At 43.4% G+C, this 22,104-nt stretch overlaps 2 protein-coding genes across 6 annotated transcripts in view; both read right to left on the bottom strand.

The window, feature by feature from the left end:
* Positions 1–1,940: 1,940 nt before the first annotated feature.
* Positions 1,941–10,293, bottom strand: ipcef1 (interaction protein for cytohesin exchange factors 1). 3 transcript variants are annotated; one of them, XM_042095280.1, is made up of 11 exons: positions 10,065–10,293; positions 9,797–9,853; positions 9,098–9,134; positions 8,628–8,797; positions 8,058–8,131; positions 7,311–7,382; positions 6,825–6,895; positions 6,580–6,674; positions 5,242–5,473; positions 3,377–3,546; positions 1,941–3,097 (listed from the first exon to the last, which is right to left on the bottom strand). In XM_042095280.1, the coding sequence occupies exons 1-11, from the start codon at positions 10,140–10,142 to the stop codon at positions 2,855–2,857; spliced, it is 1,299 nt and encodes a 432-aa protein (XP_041951214.1). In that variant the 5' UTR covers positions 10,143–10,293; the 3' UTR covers positions 1,941–2,854. The 3 variants fall into 3 exon arrangements, with proteins under 3 accessions (XP_041951214.1, XP_041951215.1, XP_041951216.1); XM_042095281.1 differs by lacking the exon at positions 10,065–10,293 and having other exon boundaries at positions 9,786–9,853; XM_042095282.1 differs by lacking the exons at positions 9,098–9,134; positions 10,065–10,293 and having other exon boundaries at positions 9,786–9,851.
* cnksr3 (cnksr family member 3) overlaps positions 3,354–22,104 on the bottom strand; it is a 37,232-nt gene continuing 18,481 nt past the window's right edge. For 2 of the 3 annotated variants that reach the window (XM_042095278.1, XM_042095277.1), the window contains 8 exons: positions 20,969–21,088; positions 20,546–20,605; positions 20,185–20,253; positions 19,776–19,922; positions 17,406–17,530; positions 15,867–16,054; positions 14,888–14,974; positions 12,259–14,126 (listed from right to left, as the gene is read on the bottom strand). In XM_042095278.1, coding sequence (XP_041951212.1) covers positions 13,819–14,126; positions 14,888–14,974; positions 15,867–16,054; positions 17,406–17,530; positions 19,776–19,922; positions 20,185–20,253; positions 20,546–20,605; positions 20,969–21,088 — 1,104 coding nt within the window. In that variant the 3' untranslated portion in view covers positions 12,259–13,818. Of the gene's footprint in view, positions 3,377–12,258; positions 14,127–14,887; positions 14,975–15,866; positions 16,055–17,405; positions 17,531–19,775; positions 19,923–20,184; positions 20,254–20,545; positions 20,606–20,968; positions 21,089–22,104 lie in introns of those variants that run through there. The other variant, XR_006032379.1, reaches the window with a different exon arrangement.

The raw sequence follows: 22,104 nt of genomic DNA, 5'->3' as shown, positions 1-22,104 counted from the left end.
TGAGCCAGACCTACATCTCAAAATGTTGGGTCAGGGAACATACCATTGGCAGGGCTCAATCCAAGGGGCGGGATAAACGGTTGTCTTTCAAAGTCCCTCTGCACGCAATAGGATAGCACTACAACCCATGCGTTTTGCCACCAGCAGAGCTAGTTCGTAGATCAATCTTTTGTCGTATCCGGTCACGGCCAATGCCGATTCAAAAGACTGCTGTTTGCCAGCAGCAGCCATCTTCGTTTTCAAGTAGCAGGGAATTCATGCAGAACCGTCGCAACTCTGTCATCATGTTAAGCCCGCCCACTGACTCTATACACGATGTGATTGGCCTGACCGAAGTTTGGTTTTTCCAACTCACAAGCCAACGGAGAGTTGCTAGACGACCCTGGCTGCAAATGACAATTTCTGCTGCTAGGGTGTGTCTGGATTTCGAGGCTACTGATGTCCTAGCTAAATACCCAACATGGCTCATTCAATCTGGCCCCCTAATCATCCCCCATTGGCTCATTCATTCATTCACTCCCTCACTCTCCACCTCCAGCTGGTGTGTGGTGAGCGTTCTGGTGCATAATGGCTGCTGTGCTACACATTGGTGGTGGTTAGTGAGGTTCCTCCATTCTGAGAAGTGCTTTAAGTGTCTAGAAAAGTGCTAAATGCAATGTGTTATTGTAGAGGTCCAAGATTAAGTACATGGGTGCAAGAGGTCTGAAAATGTGCAAAGGTGAAGACAAAACAGTGAAGGCGATGCTTCCTAGTTGAAAGAGAATGTGCCATCTGTGTTGATATTAAACATTCACTGGATACAGTCATATTATTTGGACCACACATGCACTCATGCAAACGAGCAAGTGTGAGCTTGCCCATTCAGATTTATGAAGTGTTTGACAGAGCTCTGTCATTAGTATTAAGCTCAGGCCCTCAACACCACCCACTAGCGGTCTACACTGTCAGCTTGTCCTTGCTGAACTCGAGCCTCTTGTCTGAACTCTCATCCCTGCAGTTCTCCATTATCCTTTGGCCTAAAGCTGACCTGATCCAGACGTGACCATGAAACGTCTGCGCTTGCGTGTGTTGATGCTGAGTCTTAGCAAGCTGAAGGATCTAAGAATCAACGATACCTCAGTCACTTACCGCTCTACAGCAGTAAGATCACCTTTTTTGAGACTGCGAGTGTATGTCAAACCATCAGGAGTACATAGGTAGTTTAACAGCAGTGATTTTGGATTAACTGTTCACCCTTAAAACTGTACAAGAGAAAAAAACAGAGCAGCAACTTAGCATTGTCATTGGGATCAACTAATGGCCTCCTCACACCAAACAATTTTGACAAGATATTGGAAAGATTCTTGACTAATTCTTTAACTAACGCCCTACATTCAAGGTTCACTCAAAAGACTCCAATCTTTCAAGAATCTTTCCCAAATCTTGTCTAAGTTGTTCAGGGTAAGGACATCATAAGAAAAAAACAGTCCATTGGCTTGAACGCAAGGGACAGCCTGTGCAGCTGAGGATCAGCTGAAGATGAAGTCAAATGGCGCGCCCTAGTGAGCAGTCCCTGCACCCACAACCTCATCCCTCATTATCATCTGAATGACCGTCAGGTTTGGGGGTTGACGGGGAGTCCACTGCCTCCAAAAAACTTCTTTGTATCATCAAACAAAGAAAAGCAACAGATGGCTGGATATCATCTGAATGTTTGAGACATCTCCATTCATGAAAAGATTTGGATAGTTTTTGTGTTGTATGCATGTTCAAATGCAAGATGCCTTTAATTAAATAGTTACTGCAGATGGTTAGCTTAAACAATTTGCCGTCTTGATGTATAGATTCGCTACACTGTGTTGGCATCCAACAGGGATCAGTCAGCAGAGTGAAAGAGTTGAAAAGGCTGAGTAGACATGGAAAAAAAATTAAATGAAAGTGAAATGAAGTTGTTGGCTCAGTTCAAATGGAAAGTAAGTAATTTATTTCCTTCCCATTCTGTGTACACTTAATACATATTAAAATCAAAAGAAACAAACAATGTACAGAGAAGGCAATATATACAACATCCAGGACATTTATATATAGTGATTGAAAACATATAACATATGTGCAATGTTTAAAAGACTCCTCAAGTTAAAATTTAAGATGTTTCTGAATATTTAAACGGAGAACATTTCCTATTAATTTCACCAACACCATACTGTATGCCTTATACACAACACTGGACTTGAGGAGTCCCAGATGATGTATGTCTAAGACACTCCCTAACCATAGTGAGAACATATTTACTTTGTATGTCTGATGCATCTTCAAACATGTAAATATATGTCAAAAACAAATAACTTCAGCCAAAACGAAACACAGTGGAATAACAAACTGATCATCCAGTACAAATACCAAACTATTTTGATACAGGGACTGGTCAAATGTTTTTCAGTGTGCATGTGTGCACACAGAAACTCTACATAAGTGTGTTTAAAAGTGGGGTTAAAAAAACCCTGCAGGAACGGCCTGCCTTCACACCCACGGCACGTTACAATACCATATGGGAAAAAAAGACTTGTTGTCCGAAACATCTCGACCGGACATCTGCAATCCCAAAGTGTATGGCAGAGCACAGAGACCACTCTAAACACTGGGTCTCTTCAGCCACACTTCTAAGCTCCAGGCAGAGGATTCAACCCAAACTATAGATCACTTTTTAACCACCAGTCCCACCATAGCACACGCTAACACTTCTCCAATCCAGTGGTGGGGCAAACGCATGCCAGACTGACAGTCTAGCATTCTCAGCACCAGTCAGACTTGCTTCTTCACCTTTTTTCAGTGGGACTCATTTGCTGAGAACCTCAAACATCGCTCCAAAGACGGCTCACACGCTGGTCTCTGCGTAGTAGGGCGTGGGGGTGCTGCTGGCCGTGGGGGTGCAGGTCTGGGTGGGCTCCTGTGCTGGTCCTGCTCCTGTGGTGCTCTGGCACTGCCCTGGTGGCTGGTTGCATTGGGCAATGTCCTGGAGAAGCAGCACGTTGGCCTCTTTCCACTCGCGATACTTGTAGGCACTTAGGCAGGGGTCAGCTAGCACCTGTTCTATACAGAGTAGATCTGCTTCTTTAGACTGAAATGGGGAGGAGGGAGGGGGAAGGAGAGAAAGAATAGGTTCATCAGATTGTACAGCATGGCATGAGCTGCTGTTTATACAGGATACACTGGTATCCACTAGGAAGATACTGGTCACAGTTGAGACTTCATCATTTAGTCAGTGATCAACTAGTCACAACAGAACAGACCTAATCATAGATGGCAAGAATCCTTTACTACCTAAGGAAAAACATCCATGTTATCCCGCTTTCCCTCTCCCCTCAGTCTAAACACACACACACACACACACACACACCTTCAAAGTGCTGTTGAGAGTCCTGACATAATGCAGCTTCTCGTTGACGGCCTCGTCCTGGCAGCGTTTGATGAAGGAGGCCCTGTAGTCGCGTTTGGAGGCGGGCTGCAGGTGGCCCGTCGGGGAAAGACGCGCCTGCTTTAGGTGCAGGTACAGCTGCTCCATCTCATCTGCACATGCACCAGAGGGCAAAGAGGCAAGTCAGTACATGTGTACAACAAATGGAACGTTCTTGAATGTGAGGGTGTCAAACTAATCAGAGAAGAGGAACACCTACGTCACTGACTAATGCGGACATTGACTAAAGCATTGCTGCGCCCGCCCCCCCAAAAAAAAAAAAAAAAAAAAAAATCAGCTGTCACAGAGATAAACCAGGAAATAATCACATTTAAGGAGCTGGGATCAGATCATTTTTACTTTAAAAAAAGTAAACCAATAAACTCAAACCGATTAATCAGTTATCAAACATTTGGTAATCGATTCATCTGGGAGCTCTACAACCCACAAGCAATGTTGCTAATAATATTACGTCGGCCACCAATGACCGATGAAACCGGAACGACCGATACTGAACGTGCAGTAGGTAAAGGGAAGTGGTCCCACACAGTGGCAAACTGAGCGACTAGTCTTCTGTTCATGCGAATATGTGGTGGAGTGTGGTCGACCATTTCTGGAGCGCAGAGCTCAGAGCTCAGCGAAAGCAACAAGTCTGCACCGTGGCAACACTAGGGCGTCAGGTGCAAAATGTCCCAGAGACTTCACACTTCACATCACATATGCAGAACAGACCCATTATCACCTTCTCAAAAACATGTGAACATGCATGCACTGCTGCTGCAACTGGTTCACAACCTTTGTTGGAATGGTCACTTGACAAAAAGAAAAACTGACTGAGATGACCAAGTACAGCCACTCTTGGATTTAATGCCCCATCCTTTGCTCAGTGAGCTGAGGAAGGAATTAACATTATATTCTCACTGCCAAAGTTCCTCTCAGTTTCAGTTTGAGAAGGTCTTCACAGGTGTGTGAGGTTTTGAACACTTTTGTCACCTAGAAGCTGCAGGCGATAATCTGCGTCCCATTTCAAACCTCATTTGAATGGTGCATTAACATACTATCAAACCCCATAAAGAGAAATAGATTTATTCTTTTGCACACATAATGCATCCACATTTGCAAACCCATGAAAAAGATGTATGCTTCTTGGTTCCTAAAATGCAACATCTTACAGCTCCAACCGTCTCATTTATCAGTCAATCAGTAGTGTTCTCAAGTTCAGCAGCAGGTCTGGGGCCACTTCAGAAGACTGAACCCAGGACAGGACCAGAGCGCACAGATCATTTTAAAGTAGCAGAAGATGCACGCACATCCAACTTAGTATAGGTGCAGGGTAAAGTAGATCCGTGAAATAAAGAAAAAAGTACATGAAAGTACTCAAATCCCAAAGGGGAATAACTAGTGACTTGTGTGACTAGTTATTCCCCTTTGGGATTTGAGTTCAAGAAAATAATACGCAAGCACTGGCATATAGTGGAGTCTGATCCTAAACTGAAAAATATTTACAGAGAGCCACCTAGACTGGTTTTCAGACGTCCACTCAATATTAGAGAGCAGGTAGTGAGGGCCCATATTCCTGTTAGTACATCCCAGATGGTAACTACACATGTGGGGGGTGGGCGCAGTGTGTACACACCACAAGATGCCAAACAAACACAATGGTGCTAGAAGTGACGAACGTTTTGATGCGACAGCGTCTTCATCAGAGTCAAGTTTTAAAGAACCGACGGCCTAGAGCCTGTGTGTCACCCATTTCATTGCAACTGTGAACCATTTATTTGCCCTCTCCTTAACATGGAGAAACTCACCCTCTCCAGTGCAGGGATGCTGCTGCTGCTGCTGCTGCGGAGGTCCATCTTCCTCCCTCTGGGGGAGGGTGAGGGCAGGCAGCCCAGTAAAGCTGACCTCCAGCCAGGACTCGCTCTGGGCTGTGGCGGTCGCCTCGGAGGTCTGGGGGGAGGTGGAGGAGGAGGAGGGGGTGCTGAGTGGCGCCGGGGGGTGATACGGCGAGGAGGAGCAGCGCGGAGGCGGGAGCTCGTCCTGGTGGCCACACGGGGGGGGGGGGGGGGGGGGTCAGTCTCATCAATAATCAAATCACATAATCACATAAACATGGTATGTGCTGCAGTGTGTCGCTGCCCGACGGGAGTCGTGCCTGTGTCATTTGACGACCGTCACGTTAGCTACAAGAGTAGGCGATAACCCAAGGTGGTGGAGCGAACTCCTACAGGGCAGTATTTCTACAGAAAACAAATCACTTCAGCTTTTGTGCCCTTATGTTTAGTTAAAGTCAGCACAAAATCAGTACTATTAAATCTAAAAAGTGAGTTTTTGTAACCAAAAAACACGTCTGAGCAGGCGTGACTCACATTGAGCAGCGACTCATATTGAGCAGCGACGCAGTGTAATGCACCTCCCAACAATAACAAAAGGCTGACAAAGATGTTTGCATCCTTTGGCTATGGGCGGTGAGGACCTCATCGTTTTTGAAGAGATTCAAGAAAGATTTCTCACTGGTTACTACAACTTGTGAGCTGCAGACCCAGATAGAGTCTTGAAAAATAAACCTGACTAATAATACATTACAGTAAAAATGATCTTAACCCTTAAAGGTGTAGGTTTTTGAACATTCTAAGTTCCGCACAATTGAAGGTTCTAAAATTCTATGTTGAATTCAATGAACCCAGATATTCTTTAGAACGTTCATTTCTCAACATTCCCATCACACCGGTGTGACGATACTCCTTTAAGGGTTAATGACCGCATTTTTTAAATGTCAGGGCAGCCAGCTTCACTATACTAACACTGCTGCTCCGAGAAGCACTTTGAGAAGCCAACTGACATTTAGTATTTGGATATGACATACAATTGCTGCTTATATTCTGTCCCTAGATATAGCACAGCTAAATTGAACAGTGTAAGATATGCGAGACCTCCCCTAAAACCAGAACTCAAGCAAGAACACAACCAAGACTCAAGACTAATGCCTATCTGCCACACTGTGGTTTACTGCAATCTGGCATGCAAATAGAAACACTTCCTGCTGACAGACTTGCCGCAAGTGTTTGTGTCAAAGAGCAAGACATTATCTGCTGACCGTCAGCACGTGGGAAAACTAGTGCTTGCCAAATCGGTCTTCAGCTCACATTAATACTGCTAGCAGTCAACTCCTCTGTGTAAGGCTGGCAGGCCACCTCTACCGAGTCGGTCTCCTCATGGTCACTTGCTTCACTGTAGCAACCTAGACACACACACACACACACAGGTAATAATGTGCAGTATAAGGGCAGGGATTTAACTAGACTCTACCATTTACTGCACTGAACATGTGATGTTCCATCACTGATCTGGGTATCAAAGCAGCACAGTTACTACAAGAAATCCCACACACCATCAACTTCATCTTCACTGGCTGGAGTTGGACTCCTGTGCATGGAGGCCTCCTTGAACGCACTCAACCACCTGCGGCAGGAAGAGCAACTTCAGATAGCAGGCCTCAGATTGACTGGATCCAAGACCAAAACATGTTTTATTTCAACACACAAGACAAAACAAAATCCGTTTGCTTTAATCAAATGGATGTGTTGACTAGGATGATGTTGCCAAATGGATACAAATCGCTGCGCTAATACCATTTGGTTATAAGCAGCAAACAATGCTTTTCATGTTAAAGACACCTTGGTTATCAATTCTTATTTCTTTCTTATTATGCTTAGAAACATGCTAGTGTAGTCACTGTGATGAATCAATATTTTCGAGTTTGAATCGTAACTGCAGCCCCACACAGAAAAAAAGGGAAATGACTGTGCGCACAACACGTGGTTTCCTGTTCACAGATGTTCCTGTGCCTTTCACAGCACCGGTCTTTCACACTTACTTGTTCATGTCTTTGATGCTCTCCGCTGCAAAGTAGAGTGTCATGACCTGAGGATGGCTGGCCTTCATGGCACTGGGAGGCAAACAGACAAACAGCAGAAGAGCAAAAATCCAAAAGCAACAGAGGTGAGAATCACAGCTACCTAGAATCCCTCCACATAAAAATGGGCGTTGCATTCATTAATGTTCATAAATAGACACCATTATAGACACCACTAGCTCTGTTACTGGTGCTGTGTGTCTTGGGTGCACAGGGAAGTCTCATGAGTGCAGCGATGCTCAAGAGTACATGTTCACCCCCGACCATTTCCTCTCGGTGGGGGAGGAGTTGACAGCATGCTATTAAGGGGAGCTGAGCTGTGCGGTGAGAGGCAGTGCTTAAGGCCTTCCCTGCACGCATCACGCTTGATTGCCAACGCTGCAAGCACCCAGATATCAGCATAGGCATCGAACAGTCCTAAATTTATATGTTAGCTTGTTCATCGAAGAGGTTGTCTGGTAGGATGCATGCTAAAACAATTACTTTTGAAAGCACGTATATATGAGCAGCTGCCATCATAATTACTCAGTGCAAACAAGAAAGAAACGGAAGCAGGAAAAAGAAAAAAAATCTCTGTGTTTGTGTCTGTATGTCTTATGTCATGCTCACCTTCTGCAGCTCATTAGTTTTGTGGTTGACCACAATATCACTTATAATGCCTCCAAACCGAGATCAAAAAGAAAGAATACAGAGAAATCAAAAGCTTACTTCTTCTTCTTGTGTTCTAAGGCCCGTTCCACAGTGAACTCTCTTAGGTTGATGTATCCCTCTGCTTTCTCTGCCTGCAAAGACAAGACGCAATAAGGGATGTAAGGAATTCAGCAAACAGTTAAAGCCGTTGCTGGACACAACACATCATATACAAGTCTATGTATGGCAAATCTGCAAGTCTGTATCAACATGTTCATTTGGGGAACTTCTTATCTTAGCTTGGGGAGTATAGTTGAGTAAGGTTCTTTATTATTATTATCACACACACACACACACACACTTCAGTGAACAGTGACATCTATCTTCTGCATTTGAGTAGGGGACCATAGGGGAGCACGATAATAGAATAACACCATTTCAAAAGAACTTCTAGGGAAATTCAGGGACGTAAGCTACTGGAACTATGATACCAGATCCTCTTCAGCTCCACAAATAGATTAGCTTCAGCAACAAAATGAACGAACCGGACTTCTTCTTTCGTAAATGAATCTGTGGTGTAAATATGCTTCTCCTTTATCCCGGGGAACAGAGTAGTGCAACACAGTTGACCTCCAGGAAACCACTCACCAATTCGGTGGCATACCAGTACAGGGAGTTTTTCTTCAGCACAAACCAATACTTCTTCCATCGGGTGCCGAGAAAGCCCTTGCCGTCCTTCTTCTTGTGAAGCCACCCACTGCAGTCCCCCTGCCCGAGATCCTTCACAGACACTTTACGACGACTCATCCCAGCATTACCTTCAGGGCCAAACACCAACAAGCAGGTGAAGGGTCATGCAGGTGCTTGCACGAAGGGTGAGTGTACGTACACAGACACAGAAACGCCAAACCACAATAAACACAGTAAAGAACAGTAGAACCATCACACAAATAACTACGCCGCTGGTCAGTTCGGCTTCCTAATTGATACATAGTACATCGAGAAAACAGTAAACAACCAGGTGCATTTGAGGAAGACCACAATAGAAAAAAAGTGACTGCATTGCAGACAATGTAATAATAAGCCTACTAGAGGACACATATAAGTGACTGTCTTACCCCGAGGATTGAGCCGGCAGCTGCGATGCACTGAGCCCTCCAGGTTGAGAGTGCGGAGAGAGCAGAGGAGGACAGAGAGAGAGAGAGAGAGAGAGAGAGAGAGAGAGAGAGAGAGAGAGAGAGAGAGGGGAACAGTGTGAATGACAGCTCAAGCAGAGCTCAGCCATCAGCCAGCCACCGCACATGCAAAGCACAGACTAACACACTGCAGCTCACACACACACAGTGTACAGTCACAAAGACCTCTTCCTTCTCTCTCTCTGTGTCTCTCTCACACACACACACACATTTTCTGTATGTCTGTGTTGTCTCTTTCTGGCTTTACTCTCTCACAATTTCTGTCAAAACACAAAACCACTTTTTATGTAAAATATTTGAGTGAAACATCCTGTCTCATGGTTATTCTTTTTGCACAATTCTTTCACTTTGCTAACCCACAGAGTCCTGTTTAGAACTCTGATCAACATGGCACAAGAAAACTGATTGGAACACCAGGGTGGCCTACAATGTAATCACTGATAGCACCATTTGAACGTCACTACAGATTAGCCCTACTCTAATCTTAATATTTACATCATTTTATAATCTCTTTCTCAGAATGCATTACAAGCATTGTTGCAATACATTGAGTTTTACAGAGGAAATGACACAGCCACCAGACCACAGGGGTAAAGAGTGACACACTTACATTACACTTACTGTTACTGGTCTTACATGACGAGCCTCCCGAGGTTTCTCCTTCGATGGGGAGACAACCTTGAAAACAGACAAAACTTAGATTTTTAAAAAGCAGGTTGATTTGGAAAGGTTTATGTTAACATACGCTACTGTGAATGCATGATGGTCCTGCAGTTAATAGATGGAATGACCACTTAATAACAAATGTAGGCCTACAAAATACGCTTGTGGACGCCATGGCAAGATGCGCGTTGGGTAAATCTCTGTCGTCTCCAACAACCACAATTACCTGCAGGAAATATTTTAGAGTGTAGATATCGTAGTTCATGATGTTGCGTAGCCTTCGATTAAAATTGACGGCCGACATTTTCGCATTTATCTTCAGGAGAAATGAAGTCGAATCGTTGGGTCAAATTAACACACACCTGCCAATTAATGCTGTTTCCTGTTTGTGTGCTTAGCAGCACGTGGTGGACAGTGGGTAGGCCTACTGTTGGCAAGTAGAGTAATTAGAGCTGCCAACTTCAGAGATTTCAGCGGGACCGTTAAGGTGGGTGAGATTTGTACAGGTGCCCAGCGGGCACCATGATGTCAATTTGATGTCAAGAATTAGTTAAGGTTTTGACCACCATGTTGAGCATTTATAATTTCATACTATTTTAGCATTAGGCCTAGGCCTTGTGGTTGTAAACATAGATATTAGAAAGCTAGATACCGCATTGGGTCCAAAACGTACGTAGGCCTAAATAGTGACGCCATTTATGGTGGGGCAACAATCACTGGAGGGCATGTGACTCTGACTGCAAATCAGACAGGTGCAGGGATGGATTACTGCACGGGCCTACCGGGCCCAGACCCAGGGGCCCAAGGGGTCAGGGGGCCCTGAAGCCCAAGCCTTTGCATGGAATCATTGCCTCAATATCAACAAATCAGGATGGAGGCTATGAATCTGATTGAATTAAGTATTGTCTAGCTTTCTAATATCTATTGTTGTAAAGAGGTCCTACCCCAAACCATATATTTCTATTTTTAAAAAAATGAAAATAAATACATTTAAAATTTGCGCATTTGCGATAGTCACCTGCATTAGGCTATAATTTACACTGTTTAGTTGCATTTAGGGTTTAAACATTAAAATAGTCTAGGGCCTTGGCTACACGAGATCATTTATTATCAATAAAGTGTTGTTTACTTGCATTAAGTTATATGGTGGCTTTCAGCATCAAATTATCAACAACCTGACAAAATCAGGCTGACATGCATGTCACAAGGTGAACACTGTTTCTAGTCTCCAGGCAGCCAGGTTCGTGAACGAGTCAATGGTACAGCCTCGCTTTTTATTCACCAGCAGGTGGCGCTGCTGACCGGCGCTGATACGGCTGTTATAGAAACTATGAAACAGACCCACATTGGGCAAACATAGTATGAGCATGTCAGAACGTCATGATAAATGAGAAACCTAACAACATGTGCTTAGTGTTAAAACAAATCTAGATTCTAAAAGTTTTATAAATGATTACTGAATATGAATGCTACTCAAATGAAAAGGTGTGTGTGTAATCTCAAGTTACTAAATTTGTCATTCATTAGTTTTTATATTGAACAATACACAGAACTATTTACATTGTACAGTGAGAAAATCTCTCTATGCACCTCCTGGATATGAACTCTAAACTCTGCAAAGCAGACAGACATGTAGACCACACAATCCAGACACACACAGGGCCGTAAAACAAATGAAGTGGAAGTTTTTTACGAATCACTGACAAATAGAAATATAAGAGATATACCAAGTGCATATCAAATTCTGTAAATCTGACGTAAATCTGGCGAAACACATTGCATTACACAGAAATGTGCTACCCTTAACTGTTGCTGTGGTGCTGTAAACATGACCTCTTGCTGCAAGTCACTCTGGATAAAAAGCGTCTGCTATGTGAATAAATGTAAATGTAAACTAAATGTCTTCGCTTTCCTGACAGATGACAAATTTACTGTAAGGCTTTGCCAGTTTGAAGAGAAAATAAATCAGTCTACAAAACTACACACTTAACAAAACTACAAACAACAATCTACAAAACTATATACATAATTACATGTTATGTTCATTTTAAGTGTTACATATCAGGCTGAACCATGAAAATCAGTTTTGGACTACAGTAAGTATAAGTATACATGTATATACTCTTTTGATCCTGTGAGGGAAATTTGGTCTCTGCATTTATCCCAATCCGTGAATTAGTGAAACACACTGCACACAGTGAACACACAGTGAGGTGAAGCACACACTAATCCCGGTGCAGTGAGCTGCCTGCAACAACAGCGGCGCTCGGGGAGCAGTGAGGGGTTAGGTGCCTTGCTCAAGGGCACTTCAGCCGTGGTCTACCGGTTGGGGTTCGAACAAGCAACCCTCCGGTTACAAGTCTGAAGCGCTAACCAGTAGGCCACGGCTGCCCCAGTATTCACATTCAACACAAGAGAAATTACAGTTAATTGCAACTTTAATAAAATATTGTTGAGATGATCACATATCAACAAAACATTTACATAACCGTAGCAAACAAATCCTGTGTTCAAAATAGTAAAGTTTAGCTTATGAAAGCTTATGAAGCCTTAAAACGTGCTCCTGTAGCGATTAGAATGGTTTTGTCTTGCATAGAGCTCTCTATTACACCACATACAATTACACCATTTATTAGCAGCAAAACTGAATTTGTTCTGCATCAATGATGTCCAAGTGAATGATTTTAAGTATTTAAGTTAAGTGTGTTCCTCCTCCTGTGGTTCTCCAGGTGGTAATGCTTGTAAATAGTAGCATTTACGTTATGTGATGTATGTGGTATATAATCTATATGATGATGATGGTATGAAGCAGTGGTGCACCAATAGTGTTGATTTGGATGTCTCAGGGCTTCAACGAAGGCCCACAGCCTGAGTTTTAATTAAGCATACAGCAATTGCATACTCTTTTTGTAATGTTATACATTTTTGTCAGTGTTTGTCTCAGTCTTTCACACGGACATACTTGCAAACACACACACACACACACACACACACACACACACACACACAGAGAAATACTGATAACACAGTGGACACTGAATTATCACACTATAACAATGCCCTTGATAAAATATATTTTTTTGTAAATAAGAGTTGTATGTTATTAGCATCACAAAGATCTATTCTCTTTCCAACCAAGTGTAACAGAAAATATCAAGCAAAGATATCATGTGAAAAGTAGCATTTGCAAGATGTAAAAAGTGAACAAGGATTTTACAAACAAATTATTCAATAATGCCAAAATGAAAAATCTATACACATAAAAATGCTTATGACCAATTAAATAACTTAAGTTATACACAAGTGAGCTACCTAATGACTTCTACCGACAAAACATACATGGAAATGTTTCCTAGACCTGAGCTGAACATCATATGACATTCACTGTTTTCCAACAAACAGTGTATATTCAGCTATACACTAAAAATAGTTGTAACTTAGAAGAAACAACAACATAGCTTCATAAGATTCACACATTGATGAATTAAAATGGAACATGAAACATATGTAAAGCAACAAGTCCTGTTTCCATATGGATCGTTATTTTTTATAAAGCAGCAAATGGAGGTTTGCACCAGATAGTCTTTGGGTGCTGGGATTTCAAACAAGGCTGACAGGTTCAAGATTCCATGAACATCCTGAACTAACACTCCAGATCACTCAGGGAAGTGAGAGGCGGATCAAAGGCACTGGCGATGTGGCCTCAACACACACCAACAAACTCACGTAGTAGAGTGTGTTACAGTCCACACTCACACACACATACACATGGACACACACGCAGCAGCTGTGGGAATCAGTCATACGCATAGAGACTTGTTCACATACGCATGCGTGCGCACGCACACACACACACACACACACACACACACAAGCCATGGGAATCAGTCACACACCCACACTCCCTCACTCACTCACTCACCCACACACTTCCTCCCTCTCCCTCTCTCTAGGTCATTTGCTCTCCCACACCCGCGTAATCAGTGTGTCAGCAGCTTGAGCCGGGCGATCCAGCTGCTCAGCAGTGAGGGTTCGCCGGACGACGATGACGACGACGGCGCGGGCTTCTGCTTGGGCGCCTTCTTGGCCAACGCCTCCTGGTAGGGGATGGTGGCGCTGTTGTGCAGGTCGGCGTTGATGAAGCACTGGCTGCCGCGGATGTGGTCCACGCCACGCGTCAGCTGACGCTCGCGCGCCGCCGGCCGGTAGGGCAGCGGGAAGCATGGCGCCTCCTCTGAGATGGTGGGGATGCGCTCGTTGCTAAGGTACCGGTGCACAGGGCTCTCACCTGGGGAGAGGGGAGCAGGTGTATTAGCATACAAGTTACATATACGTTTAGGTAGAGTGGATTGAAGTATATGTGTGTGTGTCTCAGCTACACTTTACTAATGCTACTGAACAGGGAGGGAAAAGGAGTAGTGAGTGCAAATAGATGAATTATGGATTCTTGTGAATAATTCTAACTATACAGGTGCAAGCATTACGCCTATTACACAGAAAAATACTCACACCTGGAAACACCACACCCTGAAACTGAATTGTCTAACTAAATTGTCCTTAGCCTCGGGCTTACTTTACTGGCGTTAACAAACAAATTTAAGACTCACACACACGCACACTCTAACCACTAATTCCCTGCCGACTGCTGTGTGCGTCGTGCTGTGCGTCGTGGCGTGTGTAATTAGCCTAGCTGATGGCAGCAGAGATTAGCTGGGGCTCTGCTTGGGTTTGGGGTGAAACTGCAGCTTCATATAGGCGAGAAAGAGGGGGGGGGTGGAGAGGGAGAGAGAGAGAGAGAGAGAGATGCAGAGACACTAGATTTAGCAACACTGTACTCAAACAGTCATGCTAAGCACCTTTGAAATTGAGAGAGAGTGGGAGAAAGCTAGAGACGCTAGTGAGAGAGAGACGCTGGAGAAACTAGCTTTGGCAACACTGTACACAAACAGTCATGCTAATAAAGCAACTTTGAATTTGAATTCGAGAGCAAGAGGGAGAGAGAGATGCTGGAGAGAGAGAGTGCGAGACGCTGAAGAGAGATGCACTCACCTGTCCTGCCCTGGGGCCACAGCCTGGAGGGCGAGTCAGACAGACCCAGGCAAGTGTCTACAGGCATGGACACCGGCCGAGGCTTCCCTGTGAGGAGAGAGAGAGAGAGAGAGAGAGAGAGAGAGAGATTTAGTGGTGAAGCTGTAAGCTGTGAGCACAGAACATCTGCCTGACCTTTATGACACTCGCTAGTGCGCTCACAAAATCTTAGCCTATAACACCAAGCAGAATTTACAGCTGACAGTGGAAAATACTTAAGACTCCATTACATGGTCATGTCCTGTGCTGTCGAAACATTACTAGCAGCTGGAATATGGTGTATGCAAATCACAGTACGTATATATATATATATATATATATATATATATATATATATATATATATCATGAAACATTTTGTTTGGTACATTGATTCAGTTTTGTTTACATAGAGGACAAACAAACTGCATCAAACATTATTCCAGTGGGCACAGGACCTGGCAAAGCCTTCTGGTTAGACGCTGTTGCAACACAAGAGCTTTGAGTCCCTAATTAGGGGTCCGCCAACACGCCGCTACTTCAGAGCCTCTCAAAGTCCTCATATTTCGCTCTTATAACACCAGCTTCATGCATGTTTTGACCAACACATTTCCATAAGTTTTCCATATCAATCAGAATATTTTATTCCCGTGCATCAGAAATGCTGATAAAACAATGCATGCCCAATCAGAAGTCCATGTCTAAATTTGGAAAAAAAAGTGTTTACCTAACTAGTAAATGTAAATTCAAAGTAATGCACAGGAGAGGAAGTCCAGTATAACTGTGTACCTCCCTAAAGCAATGTTGTGGTCTTGCCCTACCAGTTCAGTAAGTAAACAGTCAGACTGATACTTCAGTTGCAGACAGACACCACGTAGACTGAGGTTTTTGTGTGAGGACCGGAGCAGACTGGATGTGTTTGGGCTGGACTGGGTTTGGGGCCAGGGGCAAGGAGCACTGACCTCTGGAGGACGTCCGCTGCCTCATGCGGGCCTGGGGCATGGGAAGCTCCATGGGGCTGGGCGCAGGCTTGCTGTTATAGTCGGCGATGGTGAACCGCCGCCGGCCCTCATGGTCAAGGCATGAGTTGGGCGACTGCGAGCGCTTTGGCCTTAGTTTGACGCCGGTGCACACCACTGGTTTGGCATCCCTGCAAGAGATCGTCAAGAGAAGAAGGATGTCAAAAGCTGCGTCCCAAAGATTCTATCAAAGCAAGTAATAATACAGTATTGTGTTATTTAAAACAGTGCTAGTTAAAAAGCTTATTCCACCAACTCTTCCAACATCTAACTCTTCATTTGAACACTGCAAAAAATCCTACAATTCAAAATCTAAGTGAGATAAATAAGCTTAAATCAAATGAATATGTACTTATTATGACCGCCGCGCAGCGAAGCGGCGGTTATATAGGTTTAGTCAGATTTTTTCTTTTTTCTTTTTCGCATGTCCAAATTTCCGTCAAGGATTCTCGGGACACTGAAAGACCGGGGTAGATGAAACTTGGTGGGCATGTAACCCCATATGGATAGCATGGAACCATCATTTTTCGCAGACACATTCAGTTTTATGTGAATATCTTGAGAACCGTAGGGCCTAGGATGACCAATTTTTTCCGTATGTTTGCCTCCAGGGGTCATGTTAACCTATTCCATGTGCACACATGTGCATAAACAGATACACACGCACACACATACATTCACAGTAATCATACGTATGACACATACTCACACAGTAGACATATGTACGCATGCATGCACATGCACAAACACACATACGCAGGCAAACACACACACACACACACACACACACACACACACATACACACATAAACATAAACGTGTACACGCACACATGCACACAATTCAAGAATTTCTCAGAATTATGAACAGGCAAGATGGGGGTGGGGTTGTATAAAATTAATTTTACATGTGAAATCTATGAACTAATCATGTTTTGGTACTTGTTGTCTAGCAGATACCAGTGAGAATTGAGTGTGGATAATGCAATTTAGTGAGACAGTTAGAATCATATAGGCCTTTCAGCGTGATTTATTTTTGTGGAAAAAATGTGCTGGACTGGGCGGCGGTCATATTTTGTACCGCTCTGCGGTACATCTAGTTTTTCTAATATTTACTTATTACAAGACATTTTTGCACTTGATTTCAGTTTTTGCCTTGTACTAAGTGAAAATCTTCTTGTTCTATTGGCAAATCTTGGAAGATAATTATGCTTATTTAAGTAGTATTTTCACAAGAACAAGAAACTTTTTTTTATACACTTATAACAAGGTCAAAACGTGCAAAAAAGGTGCAAAACTGTCTTATTATCAGCAAAAATTAGAAAAATAAGTATATATATATATTCCCTTGATTTAAGCTTATTTATCTCACTTAGATTTTGAATTCTAGGATTTTCTGCAGTGAAAAGGTGGGATTCCATCATCATTGGAGAACGTGTTTGTGTTGTTCTTAATGGATCTTGAGGGCCCCTGAGCTACTCACCGTGGGGTATATGGAACCATGGGAGGAGGCGGAATGTACAGGTCCAAAATGGCTGGCTTCTCCTTCTTCATAGGGGACTCCGCTGAACTGTTTGGGGCCTGAGAGGTGTGTGGGCAGGGTAGGTTCTGGGAAAAAATAAACAAAAACAAAAGAAAATAGTTTAACTTCTGTTGAATCAGGATAAACTCACATACTATATATATATATATATATATATATATATATATATATATATATATATATATATATATATATATATATATATACATATATATATACACACACATACACACACACACACACACACACATATATATATATATATATATATACATACAGTGGTGCTCATAAGTTTACACACATGCTAAAGTTGACTAAAAAGAAGAATGAAAAAAATTATGTTTTGGAAATTGATCATGCCTTAATTAAAAATCTAATCTTTAAGGACACCAATTTTCTTTGTGAATGAATAATGTATTGTAAATAAATAAATGTTCTTCCTTAAAATACAGGGGCTCATAAGTATACATACCCCAATGTTAAAGAAGCTCTATGCAACAATTTTAGCAAAAATGACCTTAATTATGCAGGTTGAGAGTCGTTCTGATGGTTCTACAACACTTTCTGGGTTGTTTGGTCGGTGCTTCGTCTCCCTCAATCGCTTCTCCGCGGAAAAACCGAATATGCAACTTTCTAAACCCGGACCGGGTAAATCAGGATGTGACTCAGCGGAAGTATCCAATCGCGCCTCAAAAATGTAGTCAGATTGTAGTTTCTAAGAAGACTGCAAAACGGACGCCGACTTGGCTTTGTTGCTGTTGAAATTGTAAGTAGCCTACCCTTGGGTGAACTTCGTTTTTGTAATGTGGTTTGATAGTCTCTTGAACAATGTGTTTGCTCGACCGTTTTATTGTGAGCCCTGTATGTGTTTAGCTTGGTTTCTTGATGGCTAGCTTGCTAGCTAATGGGGGTTTAGCGTAGCAGTCACTTGCTACCGAAGCTGCAGGGGGAGCTATGTCGTGAAAAATGCCAAATCCGGAGCCCAAATCCAGCGAAAACCCAGAAACAGCGAAGGAATAACCAGACCTGCATAGGGCTTCTTTAAATTCCCATAGAAGCAGGCAGATTTTTATTTTTAAAGGCCAGTTATTTTATGGATCCAGGATACTATGCATCCTGATATAGTTCCCTTGGCCTTTGGAATTAAAATAGCCCCACATAATCACATACCCTTCACCATATTTTACAATTGGCATGGGGTACTTTCCTTCTAGCTATTAGGCTAACTAAAATAAAAACCATGCCAGGTATGGTGAAGGGTATGTGATGATATACTATATATATAGCATGAAACATTTTGTTTGGTGCATTGATTCAGTTTTGTTTACATTGATGCAGTTTGTTTGTCCTCTAACATTATTCCAGTGGGCACAGGACCTGGCAAAGCCTTCTGGTTAGACACTGTTGCAAGACGCTGTTGCAACACAAGAGCTTTGAGTCCCTAATTAGGGGTCCGCCAACACGCCGCTACTTCAGAGCCTCTCAAAGTCCTCATATTTTGCTCTTATAACAACAAGATAGCCATGTTCCCTTTCGGATTAGAGGACTTGCGTAAGGAGATTTAGGAAGGATTGAAACTGTTCATTTCATATTTTTTTGCCCCCATACCCCCCCCCCCCCCATAGTTGACATGGTTTGGGTGGAGCTGAAACAGAACAGGCTTAAATTAGAAGCCGGCTCCCTGGGGATTTTTAGGTTACAGGACCTGTTGAAAGTTTCCCTTATGATATTCAGAGTTCCCCCATTTACACGACTGAAGACACACTTCCTGGTGCGGCTTCTAAATAGCTCCACAGATTAGACTATTGTTTGTTAACCTATGAGTCACCTGATGAAAATGGATGACATCACCGTGAGGCTTTCTACATTTTGACTTTACTCCTCTTTTTTTCCATTAGGTGAAGGGGCTCATTGTTTTCTTGGTAACACCCAAAACACCTCATGGGTGGTTCAGGGGCTTGTGCGCTCTAAACAAAGGAGTAGTCATATGCGGTCATGAAAACGCCTAAATCTGGGGGATCTGAGGTACTGCGAATCATTCTGGTAAGGTGAGCGTGACACTCTTTTAAATCAACTACTCGACCAAAGACACAAAAAATCAGACATGCAGTGCCATGCTACACCAGTTCACATCCAGGGACCTGTAACAGCTACACCCAAAGGGCTCTCACAGGCGCCTCTGAATAACAAGGCTAATAAGACCTCCATGGAATCTGATCAGAGCAGCGCAGGCCAGGTGTTGGGCGCGGAGGTGAGCGATGCATGAGGTGCGTGCAGGTAGAGGTGTCGGACACGAGGGTTGCGCGTTACCTGTGGAGCAGGTGGCCTCCAGCGCATGTTCTTCAGGGGGGCGGGGGTGAAGCTGCAGGTGCCCGAGGGCCTCTTCTTCACCATGAGAACCACACTCACAGGGTTCTCCCTCAGCTTGGACACCAGGTTCTTCAGCTGCCAGCCCACCTGAGAGGGGAACCAGAATGAGGGAGATCAGAGGGACAGACACTACAGTATGAACATGACCACAGTAGATGCACAGAAAGAGAGAGACAGAGAGAGAGAGAGGGAGGGGAAAAACAAAATGGCAGAGAGAAAGAGAGAGAGATAGAGATGGAGAGATAGAATAGAGAGAGAGATAGAGAGAGACAGAGAGAGAGTAAGAGAGATAGATAGAGAGAGACTGACAGATAGTGAAGCTGGAGTAGAAGTGCTGAATAATCCTTACCACTGTCTGCCTGTTGACCTGGATGACCTCATCTCCAGCGTGGATCCTCTTCGTTCGATCTGCAGGAGACTATGGAGGACAGGAACAGAGTGCATTATGGAACTGCATCAGAGTTTCTACTGACAAAAAAACAAAACAACAACAACAAACAACATGTAGTTGCAGCCACTTGCATCAACTAGTGAGTTGTTACTAACATCAACCCCTGTAACTGTAAACCCTGTTACATAATGGCCCCGTCTACAACCAAGCATCCATCTCATTAGTCGCTATGGTTTCCATGGTCAAAACAAGAGTTCATAGAACACGTGGCCTTTTCAGTGGTAATGCAGTGTCTTTAGTAAAGAGTAACCACACTTACATGCTCTGTGGTGCCTGTGATGACGTGGAGCCCATCATATGTGGATTTGATGTACATGCCCTAAAATACATTAGTTCAGAGGATTAGTCTTCATACGACCAATGGGAATGGCTGACACCATAATCATAGTCCTAATTCACAAAATACAGTCTGTTATGTTGTTTACATTTAAGACGGAAATTTCTTTATGAAGGTGTTGAAAATAAGCAGTCTGGTAAAAGCAAAAGTTTCCTGTCATTGTATGATGTATGATTTTGTATCATTGTATGATTTTTTTTCAATACAACAAAGAACTTTGTAAGGTTCCATATAAGGGTTCTTGAGATCTTCCTCTATGTTCAAGAACCATGTAGCGACACTCACAAATGTACAATAACATTCAGTATAAATGTGTTTAATTGTTTTATGTGGTGAGATGTGTACCAGTCCTTCTCCAGGTTTGATGTTGGTGATGGTGACCTCTTCTAGACAGGTCATGTGATTCATCAGAGGGTCAGAGGTTGTTCTCATGGTCTGGTCACAGACGCTGGTCAGGAGACGGGACTGGATTGTGATCACAGAATGAGTACACATGGTTACACAACCATTGGTCAAACACCCAAGAACAACACAGGAAAGAACACAGGCTGACGCAGCGAGGAAGGGCCATGGGTACGGCTCTTGCTCGCATCTTCCCCAATAATCTCCATTACCGCTCAAGTGTTCCAGCCCCCCCCCCCCCCCCACACACACACACACACACACACTCATGCTCTGTGGATTGTGGATGTCTTTTGCGACATTTCCTTCCTCCATTCACTCCCTACTCCCTCCTTAACAAACACCTCCCTATCTTGGTCTCTCTCTCTCACACACACACACACGCCCGTCACTGGTAATCACTTACATCACTGATAATGATGGTATTGAATGTAAAGATAGAACAACATGCAGTCTTTGGGGATTCGTTACCATGGTGTCATGTAACAATGAGTTCTCTGTGCTTAGACTATTTGGTTCTTCAGCTGTAACTTAATCAGTACAATAAGCTACAACTACAGTGCGCTTTAAAACACAGCATTGGAATGATGCTTTTTAAAAGTATATTATTTGGCCTTTTTGTCTTTATTCAGATAGAACGGTGAAGAGTGGCATGAGGTGGGATCGGGAAATGGCTGCTGGTCAGATTTGAACCCGGATCCCTGGCTGCACTTGGACCCAAATGTGGTACGGCAGCTGAAAGCCACTTGCAACACAGGAAAAGATGCTTAGTTTCAGTGCTCAGGAATTGCAGAAAAAAAATTGAAGGTGCTCTTTGGTGTAGGGAATACAAACGTCATTTGAAAAAGGAGAAAATCATTTTGTATTTGTTGCTTAATCTGTGATATCGCGCACCTCACAGAATACATCTATTTTAGTTGCTACACAACTGTTGACACAACTGATAGGGGAAAACTCTACCTGGCAAAGAAAGAGAGTAAATTCTGACATCTTTGCACGTGTGTCCAGTCTGTCCAGACACTCATTGGCTACTAAAGCTGCTGCCCTGTGCTGAGTCGTTAAAACAAGGGAGATCTGTG

The sequence above is a fragment of the Alosa sapidissima genome, chromosome 6, assembly GCF_018492685.1.
Source record: "Alosa sapidissima isolate fAloSap1 chromosome 6, fAloSap1.pri, whole genome shotgun sequence".
NCBI lineage: Eukaryota > Metazoa > Chordata > Actinopteri > Clupeiformes > Clupeidae > Alosa > Alosa sapidissima.
This window is presented reverse-complemented; position numbering and strand designations above follow the sequence as displayed.

Bases quoted from the DNA above. Each gene is read 5' to 3' on its own strand.
- ipcef1 (XM_042095280.1), bottom strand. From the start codon at position 10,142: ATGTCGGCCGTCAATTTTAATCGAAGGCTACGCAACATCATGAACTAC. The intron at 8,798-9,097 runs GTAAGACAGTCA...TTGGCCCTGAAG, and splicing joins CTGCCGGCTCAATCCTCGGG to GTAATGCTGGGATGAGTCGT. The intron at 6,675-6,824 runs GTGTGTGGGATT...GTGTGTGTCTAG, and splicing joins CAGTGAAGATGAAGTTGATG to GTTGCTACAGTGAAGCAAGT.